The 12,700-nt window shown below is 42.5% G+C and overlaps 1 protein-coding gene across 1 annotated transcript; it reads right to left on the bottom strand.

Annotated features, from left to right (window-relative positions):
• Positions 1-581: 581 nt before the first annotated feature.
• Positions 582-11,718, bottom strand: bcl2l11 (BCL2 like 11). Its single transcript, XM_083539356.1, has 4 exons — positions 11,284-11,718; positions 9,497-9,798; positions 7,508-7,662; positions 582-2,361 (listed from the first exon to the last, which is right to left on the bottom strand). Exons 1-4 carry the CDS (start codon positions 11,289-11,291, stop codon positions 2,248-2,250), a joined length of 579 nt encoding a protein of 192 aa, XP_083395482.1. The 5' UTR covers positions 11,292-11,718; the 3' UTR covers positions 582-2,247.
• Between the last annotated feature and the right edge of the window lie 982 nt (positions 11,719-12,700).

The following is a 12,700-nucleotide window of genomic DNA, read 5'->3' as shown; positions in this document are numbered from 1 at the left end:
GAAGATGTTCCACTAGATTCTGGAGCCAACTCTTTGATTCATTCAGCTACAGGGGTGTTGGCAAAGTCAGATCCTGGTGTTTGTGAGGACACCTGGGGTGCAGTCTTGAGCTTTACAGCAGGAGATCTTCCACTCCAACCCATGTAGAAGATCTTCATTGTCATAGAAGAACATTGTCAGGCTAAAACAACAGGTTTGGGTGAAGGCAAAATCAAATTTAACGACATCTGAAGACCTTCTTAACAACTTTGTGTAAGTTTTAAAAGTCAGGTGTCCCATCATGTTTGTGTAATTGAACTATAAAGTGAATAAAAAGCTGATGTTTCCCTCAATGCTGACTTCAGGTTCATTATTTCTCCACAGTGGATTTCCAGCAGGAACGAAGACATGATTCGATGGTGTTTGAGGTTTCAGTGTTAACGAGTGTGTAGCCAGAGCTCAAAATAATTCATATAAAACTATTAATTAAATAGAATTAAAAAACAAATGAATAGTTCTTTAAAAAGACGTGTTGTATGTTTCAAAGTTTCAGCTTTTCATGTTAAAGTGTTTCTTCAAATCAGACACATTTTTTAGAAAGATGAAAAAAAGCTTTTTTTATTTACAGCAGTATTGCACAAGTTCAGCACAGCAAAGTTTCAGTGCAAACAACAAAACAAAGAACAAAACAAGTTTTGCTACAAAGGTACTGGGTCTGTGGTGGATCAGGAAATTCGCAGGTAATGAGATCGATTCTGTTTAAGAATCCCGTGAGCTGGAATGCAGGACGGCTTTATTAATCTGCTGTGAATCTTCGTTCTGGTGGAAAAAAAACAGGGCTACAAATGACATTTTTAATACCAGGATTAATTCTAGAGCAGGTTTTATACAGTTGTGTACACATGATGGCCATATGAATAATTACACAATGCAAATCATCATTTAACAAATTCTTTGGTTTTGCTGTTGAACCTGAAACGGTTAAAGCAAATGCCTTGTCTTCTTACTGACAATGTGAATGAGGGGAAAAAGATAAAAAAGACTGAAACGAGACGTCGCTAACTGCATAGTAACCAGGTGACTTAGAAAGTCTTTATTTTCCAATTCTGTATTTTCACTAAACCTTTTTAACGTCAGCTGTTAAGTGCAAAGAACGAAGGTCCATGTTTTACAATGATAAATGCAATTCTGCAGAAATGGCAAAATATAATATATAATCTATCTATATTATTTGCATTAGATGACAAGATGCATAAAGTCCACAGGTATAAATCCCCTGAGTCACTGAGGTGATGCTCCACATTACATCATCTTCCTCAAACACACACACTGGAATGCCTGATATAACCATGCTGCGTGTGTATTAGACACTTGTTAAAATAAATCATTGGGGAAATTTAAAAATATTAAAAACATTCCTTTGCCAAATAAAATTCATTTTTTTTTTTTTTTTTTTTTTTTTTCTCCAAAAACTTATTTGTCTCGTCTGAAGATTTTAATCCCTGGCATTTAATTTTCACAAATAAAGAAAAAAGATCTGCTTTGTGAAAGTTGTTGTCCGTGAGTGTTTAATCACTACACCAGTTCTGCTGTTCCTCACGGTGCCTGGACCCGACGTCTTCCTGCAGCTTGTTCCCTCTGAGATCTTCAGGTCGATACAGGATCACTGGTTTGTATGGTTTGTAAGGCCATCATGGTGGAATATTCGAACACAAGTGCAAAACATGATATGATAATGAAAGGCAGAACTGCAACATTACCGCTAACTAATCCACTCAGTTATAAACAAAACAGAAAGAAATAAGACTTAAATACAAAATACAATCGCAAATAAATACAGAACGAATGCAAGTTTTTAAAATGTGAACAAAGATATTACAACGACGGACACAGTGGCAGCTGATGCACTGAAAAGGGAAAAGTAAAGCACTAAGTCCATGAAGGCACGTTTTTTTCAACACGTCTTCATTTGGTGGGAACACGGAAAAAAATCCAAACAGAGTGAGGCGTCGTTCTCTCGATCCTCGCCACCTTCTCAACCCAGGGTTTTAATGGCTCAGCTTTCCATTGTTCATGCAGGAACCATAGCTGTCTATGACTCCAGGTTCAGGTCCCAGAATTCCCCACCTGATATCTTCTCCTTTTGGAAAAAGTCAGCGTGCAGGTGAAAGAGGAACAGATGCTCAGAGAAAGAGAGCAAAGTTTCTGGTGTGTATTTACATATCTACAGTTCAATGCTACATGTCTGCTGGGTATTCTCCATGTCCATCATCTTCGTCTCAGGAGGAAGTGTAACAGGCGTCTAATCAGGAGCCCTATTCTCAGCATGATGGCCGGCTGGTTGTGGGCCTGCTGAGGGGCCGCGCCGCCGTTTCTCGCCGCCTGGTCGGAAAAACATTTGCTTGAGCGTGCGAATACAATAATTCAGAAAATCATTCCCAGACATTCTTGTTCCTGTTATGTCTGAAGTTCAAAATATACACTTGTGATTCTCTGAGGGTTTATTTTTATATTATAGCCTTCTGGAATATTAATCACACAATTCAGTCATCTAACGACAAGATATCAAACTAATAAAATCATCCCAGACACACACCTGTTAAACCTTATTCACACACACACACGCACACACACACACACGCACACACACACACAAGCACGCACACCACTTTCACTGCTCTCCATTTAATTCAATTAAAAGTTTATTCATTCTGTGCTGTTATTGAACAAGTCAGAGGAGAAAACGGCATGAAAAAAGTCCCTGAGATCAGATTAGGAAGGAATCTTGCAGCAATCCAGACTCTGAGCCTCTCCTAATAGTGCAATCAGGTCCAAATCCACCGTCACCTGAATATGACTCTCTTCTGCTGTATGGCCCAGAATGGATCACCTAAAGACCTCCATGAGGGTACTGTGGATGGTATCACACCAACTGTGGAAGTTCTCCCTCAGATTACTTCAAGACTGCAGCTGTTACGTCTTCACCACTGAACACTTTCACACAACTCTAATGATGCTCAGATTTCGCACCTTTACCACTATTTGACTACAGTACACAGTGCCAGGAGAAGAAAGAAAGATTTATAATCACACTTCCCATCTGGTTCCTCTAAAAGTTCCTCTCAGGCTATTTTTCACCCCTGGCTTGTTCATTTGGGGTAAAATGTAAAAATCTGAATAAAAATCTTTATACAGATTTCTATAAATCTGATTGGTGACAAAATCTGATGTTTAAAGCATTTTCTATAAATAGAACTGAACTGCACTCAAATTAGCAGCAGCTTCTAGTTGGAGGTCATTCTCCAGCTCGGAGCTGTCGGAGTCACATTCAGCTAGCAGTGCTGATAAAACGCGGTCTCCTTGTTAAAGACTTGGCTTCGTGAGATCTGGAAGCAGTCAGGTCTCTGAATCAGGTCTCCACTTTCAGCACTCGCTTTTGGCGTTCTTTCACACCGAGCAACACACAATGACCCTGATAAGCACAGGGCATTTCCCCCAGGAGCATTGGCAGGAACCAGCAAGGAAACACACTCCAGATTGGGAAAAAAAGGAAAAGGAAAAAAAAAACCCTTTCCTGCATCGCATAAAAGAAAGATAAAAAACACCAGACTTGAGAGGGTTGCCTCTACTTCACCTTCAGGATAAATCATCGTTTGCTAATCAGGTCAGCTATAAGAGCTAGCGATCAAACACCAATAATATAAAAGAAGTTGCATTTGGTATTAATGGCAGGTGCAAATGCTCGAAAACGAAACAAAACAAAAAGACACGAGGATACTGACACGAAGCATGTGGTCTGGATTATCCTCAATTATTCCACTTGGCTAAAAAGAGAGTTTTTAATAAACAAATAGAGCGGGTGAAAAATAGGGGGGGGGCTGATTCAGAAAAAAAAGACCAGCCAAAAACCACAATGTGCCCAAAGTGATTGTGTTTTCAGCCAGAGGAAACAGGTGAGGAGGAAGTGGAGTAAAATGGAGGAACAATTAAAGCTGTGATGAAGCTCATAGAGAGAGAAAGAGGAGAAAGAAGAGGAGAAAGAAGAGAGAGGAAGCCGGTGAACTGCATCACACCTCATGTGAATGGTGTGTGTGTGTGTGTGTGTGTGTGTGTGTGTGTGTGTGTGTGTGTGTGTGTGTGTGTACACACCAAAGGAACCATTTAAGGTTTTAACACGTCTCTCAAGGTCACTCAGGTCACGCTGGATTACTGCGATACAGTGCCAAGACACACATCACTTTCCCCAAACCACATTTATAATTGGACAAACATTAAACCTAGTAATGTGGACACACGTGTAGACACGTGTAAAGCGATACAAAGCCATCAAAACCCACCAAGATCCAATAAATAATATGCAACCAAGCTGCTTTTTACTATTACTTCAGCAGATGCATACAGTTCAGTTCTGTAAGGTCTAAACACCACATGTTCCTCTGCAGAGACGGGTTAGGGTCCAAATCAGAGCCCTGGAGCATCGCTTTAATCAGCTTCAATTCACTTCCATACCACTGTGGAAACAACTGGCAAAGAATCGCAGACTGGCTACAGTGTATATCTAACATTTTAATATATATATATATATATAAAATCATAGCTATGGATCTTATAAATAATAGTAATACGACACTGTAAGAGAGACGGAGTCCAGAGTGCAGGCGGTGATATAAATAAAGAGCAGTGGTTGAGTGTGTCGGAGTCTCAGTCATTTCTCAGGGAAAACAACTGGAAGCTGGTGCAGCGACCACATGGAAGAAAAGCAGAGAAGCCACAAGCACACAAAGCCAGATAAGTGCAAAAACACTCGTCTCGGTGCGCCTCACATTACTGCCGCAGTGAGTAACACATGCACTGTTTTCCCAGAAGATACGCAGATTTACTCAAACAACACAGAGTCCTCGATCCCCAGCTTACTGTTCAGTTCTTCAGATTCATTTTCTTTTATATGCACTGAATTCTTCATCCATTCATGACGTTTATAACAGCAGAGAAAATCTGCAGGCAATTATACACAATTTACCATAATTACTGGATCTGCTGTAAAATCTATTTGTTGTCTTTACCCGACTGCTTTGTTGGTTACAGATGTTGTGACTGGCTCATTAATGCTTCAGTAACTCGAGCAAATAACAGCAACACACTTACAACACTTCAGTGAAGTAAATCTCACAAATCTGTACATTTATGACCAGTGACACTGAATGCAGTGTTTAATTCCCTTATCGCAAACACTGACTGCATGATCACTTCCTGTGTACACCTTCACGACAAACTGAGGGATTTTTTTTTTAGAAGGACTTTGCTTTAATGTTGATTGTGTAGGTATTAGAATGAAGAGTCTCACCACAAAGTCCAAACCACTTGTTCGAATGTTTAAACCAATCAACCCCTCAGAGGTGCGGCGACTATAGAAACTTCCGCAGGCTGCATTGTTCTGCTCCTCGGAGCAAAAAGGCGTGCAACACCAGAGCACTGATGCACATCACTGACAAACCAACCGTGTGCAGACAACTGAGTGAAGAGCGAGAGTCCAGACATCTGCTCTGAATTACTGTCCGCTACGTCTCATCTAAACGTTATGAAACATAAATTTTGTGAATTATAGCGCAGAAAAAAGTTTATACATGAACATGAAGCTTGGTGTAGCAGGTGGTGAAGGAGGTGTGTGTAGATTTCCCATGAACTCACTCGTATAAAGAGACAACTCAAATACTTAATTATTCTCTCATTTTTAGATCTACATCTGATCAGGTGGTAAAAACACACCGATTTATTGAGTGTACCCACAGTGTGCATCTCATCTATTCATCTCTTCACTCATCACAGGAACACATGGAGGAAAAGCTTGGAATTTTAAGTCATATTTCTCCATCAAGATACCAAAACAAAGAGCAGTAACGTCACAAACGTGTCAGAAGAAAAAAAATGTACTAAACAGGAAGTTCAAAAAGTCCCAAACTTTTTATTTTTTGGAGAGCTGAATTCTGACCCAGATTAAGAGCTGAGCCTCGAGTGCGTCTGCATGGCGCTGAGCAGAACGACCAAGTGGATAATTAGAGCCCAGAGTCTGACCACAGGGTAAACATTATAAAGTCACATTCAAACCCTGCCATGTGCCTCTTACAACTACCCCTGTTCCCTACTGCAGAGCTTCTTCTCCATCTTCACACGTCAACTAATGCACATATACACCAACTACAGTCTACAGCGGTGCTACAGTCCACATCCTTACTGTAAGATCGTTAATAGAGAATAGATGATGAGAAACCAGCAGACTGTCACTGAAAATATATTTAATATATATCATTTACATGTTTTATAATTAAAAACTGCTCCACAGGAGAGTTGTCTTTATATCTACACACTTCATCACAAGCTTGTTTTGTCACACAGCCCTTTACTGAAAGGGAAATGATCTGCTTTTTTTTTTTTTTTTTTTTTTTTTTTAAGATGGCTATAGGGGAAAACGTGTTTTGCAGAACATCGTATGTGAGACACATGACACTGCACCTGTTCTGCTTTCTGAAATATGACATCATTCTGTTACCGACATCTCAGCCACTTCTTCATGGAGGAAAAAGGAAAGCGTAAACTAAACAAAACAAAAGGTGACTGCTGTCTCTGAGTCAGAATACTAGTCACTCTTTCAAAAGGTTGTAGTTGCGCTGGTGCATCCTGCTCGTCAAGATATCTCCAAAGAACGCTTCAGAGTGTAAATAAACAGCACAGTTTGGAGTGGAGTGTCTCTGTACATCCACTGCTTCACAGATTCCCTTCTGCTATTCCAGGGTTACCATCAAACCCAGACGGACCCTGCACCAGCATGTGATCTGTTTTACAGAGCAAAGCCAGTGAACAATGATGAATAGGAACGAGATCAGCTCATGTGAGATAAGTTGCGATTTGCATAAAGAGCTCAGGAACTGGCCAACATGAAAGCATGTGATGTGTGAAAGCAGCGTAATACTGTACTGACATCTGACATCGTGCTTATGTGCTGCGATAACAACAGTACACCAAGATAATGAAAAGACTCTGGATTAAGTTCTGATCTGAGCCAGAAGAGCTAGGTCAAAAAAGAAACTAATCCAGAATAGAATAAAATAAAGAATAAATTATCGAATAGAATAGAATAGAAAACATTACTATTGTACACAGCGTGGGAAAAATCCATGCAAAAGATTTTCGATATTATGTGCTACATGCACCATATGTATGTATAATAAACATCTCCACAGACGCTCAAGAAGTCAAACCTCCAAAGAAATTGATTTGACTATTAATATGTACTAAATGACTCCTTCGAATGGACCCTTGATTTCTGACTATAAACGCACAAAAATAAAAAGTGAAGTAAAAAAAAAAAGCACAAATACACAAAACTCAATCTCACACACTTCAAACAAGACTCTGGTTCCTCATAATGAACTGAAATTTCCTTTAGATAGAATTAACCAAACATCCTGTTATAAAACTCACTCACTCTCTCTCTCTCACACACACACACACACACACACACACTTCTCACCTCATGAAAATAAAGCTGATTAAATTCATCACCGATGCGGCGCAACACCTGCGCAACATCTCGCCAGTGTCGCTCAACGTCAAACTCCACGTGCATGTCCCCCGCAGGTGCTGCTCCGTGGGGTGGATAGTGGTTATAGAGAGCAGGCCATAATTCTACAACAGAGATGCACAGACATGCATTAGGTTGATGCTTTATAACATAACATGATTAAATAAAACACTGAATGATGTGGATGCAGCAACAGAAGTAGTTTTTAGTAGGAACAAATGAATATCTAAAAAAATTGATCTCCATTCATGTGATCATTTCAGTGCTGCTGCTCATGAAAGCATTAAAAGAATTTAAAAAGCGTGTCGCATCGGCACGTGTGAACTCGTTGTTGAAACACTAGGACCTGCAGCAGATCTGAGCTGTGGTCAGAATACACTGGAGAGCACAGCGAGGATCATGCTGTTAATACAACCACAATCTATCTGAAGATGCACCGATTCTCTTACAGTGACTCAAGTCGAGAATCAGTTTTACTGTTATTTCTCATGCCAGATCATAATACGACCATATGCTACTCATTTCCACCACGACATCACTGAGGCTTTTGCTAGAAAATAGCCAAAAAAACCCTCTCTAACGATATTACTCAATTACACTCCGAGCTTTACGCGCTCGGGCGCGAGGCCAGCGACGGCCATGCTGATGGAGAAGAATACCGTGTTTATTTGTGTACATGTGTGCCGTCACTGTGCGCCGTCGCTCTGCCATGTGTTCTGTTTTGACTTGCAGACTAACGTGATGCAGTCTGTTTCTCTGTGGCCCCACACATGCCACAGCTCTCTCTCAATTTCTTCTCGGCTGGCAGAAACTCTAATATATCTGGCAACCGGACGGGTTCACAGTTTTACACCTTCATCTGACTGACGAGGATTTTCACTACATCTCCCAAAGCGAAAAAACACTTCCAACGTTGTGCACGGAGTCGAAGACAAACTGCTGCAATAAAAGCCAAACAAAACAAGTGAATCCTGATGCTCCACATGAGACCGATGAAAGCTCTGATAAGCTGCTGCTGCTTTCCTCCTGAATAAGAGCGAGACAGGATGCTAGCAAGGCACTCCAGAAACAGGATTTATCACAGGCTCTCATCTCCTGCCTCTCTATAGGATTGAATAGAAACGAGTTAGATCTCATGTCTGCTCTCACAATAGACTATTTTGACTGGTGGAGAAGAGCACTGCTGGTCACCTGAAGCCCAGCGCAGGAATCAAGAGACAACAAGCAAATCGGCTACTCCATCACTTCCATTGTGAGACGAGGTGCACACTAACTCCTGTTCACTCTAAACATGGGGGTTGCCTTCAGTGAAAAAGACAACAAGAGAAAACGGTTTCCTGTGGGTTTGTGAAAAGCTACACGGACCTCCTAACACAAACGGATGTTCACGCACATGCAAGTAAAGTCACGTGTGTAAACAAACGTTTCAGGGATGAAGAGCTTCAGCCAACCAGCAGTGCTTGATACAGAGGAGTGTCACAGACTGTTTATTACACGATTACAGGTGTTTATTACGCGTTAACGACAACACAAAACAAAACATCAAATTAGCATGCACGTCACTCCGGACTTCTACAAGCTTTGGTACGTCATGCAGAGAGAAGTGTTCGAGACTCTTTATTTTTTACTAACATGCGAAGACTCATTCTGGAGGTGGGTTAGATGTTAGGTGAGAGTGTGGGTTAGATGTTAGGTGAGAGTGTGGGTTAGATGTTAGGTAAGAGTGTGGGTTAGATGTTAGGTGAGAGTGTGGACCAGACATCACTGATCAGTGTGGAACAGGGCAACATGCAATCCCAGCATTCTGAACACACACTCCAGGTCAGGGGTGTGTGTGTGTGTGTGTGTGTGTGTGTGTGTGTGTGTGTGTGTGTGTGTGGGGGGGGGGGGGGGGGGGGGGTTTAGAAGGGCGTGTGTTTGTAAAGCGGGGGTCCTTACCATGATTGTGCGCGTGGGAAATGCGCTGCAGGAAATGAGTGATCGCTTGACTAGATGGACTCGGGGTTTGAGTTGCGGTATTATGGGTGATTATCGGTGAACTCGGCTCGCTGTCGAAGGAAAAATATCCACTCGACGACCTGGACCAGAGTCGGAACACAGGCGACCGGGACTGGAAACCCGCAAGGCTTCCTGCCCTAAACCTTTCGCTCGGGTCTGAAGGGCCGCCGCCCCCCGCCTTGGCCCGGGAGCCGCTCTCTCCGCAGGGCCCCTGCTCCTTTAAGCAGGCCGGATATTGCCGTCTGCGGGATAAAATAAAACAGCACCGATTACCGACTGTCCGGGAGAGAGGGGTTTGCACGCATGTTTTGTTTGTTTTGTTTTGTTTTAAATATATTTGCGATGATTCCGGTGCGGTCGGTAAAAGGAGGGCGGCTGTGCGCGCGCCTTCCCCGCGGTGTCTGTACACTCGCAGGCACCCGGCTCTCCGCGGTGTGATGTCCGGGTCACGCGCGGCTGAAGCGCCAGTCAAACTGCGTCACAAACCGGCTACATTCCGAGCCGAAGGCTGAACTTCCTATTTTCTTTCTCCGACGCCCCCAGACGCGCCGTCTTTCATCCGAGACCGACTCGCGCGAGCTGCACGACTTTTGTTTCACGCGCGGCTCGAGGAGAAAACACGCATAAAGTCTCGTGCACAAAAAAAAAACCCCAAAACAACGGCAATCACGTCGCCCGTGGATTATAACAGCGCGCGACTGTGTGTAGTAAAAGATGTTATCTGGTTATTGTTTATTTTCCGCCGAGTTTTTCTTTATTTCCGCGGGCTGTTTTGTTTGTTACGCGGTGGCACGCGCCGGGCGGTAACTCACGCGCTCCGCGCAGTGCGGTTCTGAGACTGAGATGATGTTTCGAGGTGTCTGATTCCAGCGGTACTTCGGGGAAAAGGAAGAAAAAGTGCGAGCGAGTGCCCTCGGTACCGTAAACCGACTGGATTACAGGCAGAGGCCCGGAAAAATAAATCCTCCACAAATAAAAAGAAAACTTGTGTGTTTTTGTTTTTTCTCGGGAAATATGAGCTCCTCCTAGTGGCCTTAAAATAAACAAGCAGAAAAAAAATTCAGCATTTAAAAACAAAGCAAACTAAACTAAAAATTAATAAATGTACTTATTGTTAATAAACCCAAAATAACAATCACAATCTTTCTGTTTTCTGAAACTCTGCACAGCATCCAAGTAGCTTTTTATTCTGCATCTATATGTAGAGATTCCCGGGATCCTGCGCTCGTGCGTGGGCAACACTCTCAAACAACAACAAACAGGTGCTCGCGCGCTCGCTCTCTGTCTGTCCGTCTGTCTGTCTGTCTGTCTGTCCGTCTGTCTGTCTGTCTTCCCGGTGTTTTCCGAAATAACTTCGCGTGCTCACGCGACACACCAGCATGCAGCTCTCCTGAAGAATCTTTGTTTTAATACTTGTTTGTCGGCTTATTTGATCTCCCCAAGTCCCCAAGTCATTATTTTATCCGAGTGTATTTACTTTTGATCAGAAGCGGCATCAAAACACTCGCGGTTTCCAAATTCCGCCGTGATCCATCCATGAGCCCGAGTGAGATCAGTGTTTTTATGTAAAATGAAGGTTTTGTAGGGTTTTTTGGAACCCGTTCTCTCTTTCCTGCTGTAGTTGCTGCCTGGAGAAGAAACTTCTCCGACCTGAAGAAAGATTTCACACGCGGCCTAATCGAAAAGAAAGTTATTTTTGCGACGCAACTCCAGCGTGTCCTACTCACCTGGACATGTTCCTGGGGAAGCTGCTTAGGACATACGGGAGAGAAGAAAAAGCGACGAAGACGAGCAAAGAGCATGCAGCACAACTCCACCGCTTACAGCAGTTCCAGGAGCGAGAAGAGCAGAAGTTGCATTTAGATGCCTCCTGTACAGCTCGGAAATGGAACTGTTTCGACTTGTCCTGTTTCTGGAAGACTGAGGAAACAGTTGCTCCGCTCCGCTCGCGCTGTTGTCGCTTGTTTGCGTGTCTTTTGTTTGCGGCGCTCCGGCGCTCGCGCTCTCAAAGCACTTCCTCACTGCGACTCCGAGTGCGCGCGAGCGTGTGACGGCTCCGCGATTCGGTCACGCAGTAAAGCGGCTTTTAAGCTCCGCCCAATGACTCTGGTGTGGACTGTAAACAAATGCAGCCCAGGAGGCAGGAGTGTTCTTCAAAAACCCTGAAACCCCTTCAGACGCAGCGCACGCGCACAGAGTGGGGTCTGGGAGGAAAAAATGCAGCGGTCCGTGCAAAAGTCTGCACCCCCCCCTTTATAAATGTAGCGATGTAGAAGGTTTAAAGCCACACGGAATCATTCCTGTATATTAGCTGAACCAATGCATGATGTTTTGTTGATCTTGATTTTGCGATGCTGAGCTTCATGACCTCCTGCAACAACACACAATGCTTCTAAAGGCTGAACACTTCTGAGATCAACAGAATGACCCAAAATATGCAGCTTCACTGATCTTCACAAATCATTGGTCATTTCTTTGCCCAGAAAAAAAGTGACGCATCTCATTAGGGCTTGATATGTTTGTAGGGATTTTTTTTTTTTTTTAAATTTTAAGGATTGATTTGTTTTGATAATCAGTGTTTTTTCCTGGAGCCACACTGCAGATATACTTTTTATTCCTAATGTTTATTAAGAAATAATAAATGTATAAAGAAATAAATCTGGTTTCTAAGCTGCACGTGCAGAAAGACAAACATATCCTAGGCATGGATTTGATTCTGGACTCATGCAGAACAAACAGGAAACGACTGTGGAAGTTATTTTGCATTAGTTAAGAAATTCTGACAAAAATATCAGAAAAGATCAGTTATATACTGAAACACCTCAGTGAGAAGTCTTTTCCAGAGCAGTATTTATTGCTACACTTTATTACTACATGTTAAATTGCACATTAGGTATTTATTGACAGTTTGTGAACACCTGAACATAACATTACTATGTGCTTTTTAAACATTAAATTCCACATTTAGTCTCCATTTACTGTTAGTATTATAAGCTCCACTCTTCTGGGAAGATGTTCCACTAGGTTCTGGGCTTGTAGAGATTTGTGGATTCATTCAGCTACAAGTGTGTTAGTAAAGTCAGGTAGTGATGTTGGTGAGAAGGTGAGGAGGTTTGGGGGTGCAGTCAGTGTTCACATTCATCC

Source organism: Silurus aristotelis, assembly GCF_946808225.1.
Source record: "Silurus aristotelis genome assembly, chromosome: 4".
In the NCBI taxonomy this organism is placed as follows: domain Eukaryota; kingdom Metazoa; phylum Chordata; class Actinopteri; order Siluriformes; family Siluridae; genus Silurus; species Silurus aristotelis.
Note: the sequence above shows the minus strand (reverse complement) of the source record. Positions and strands in the feature narration are given on the sequence as shown.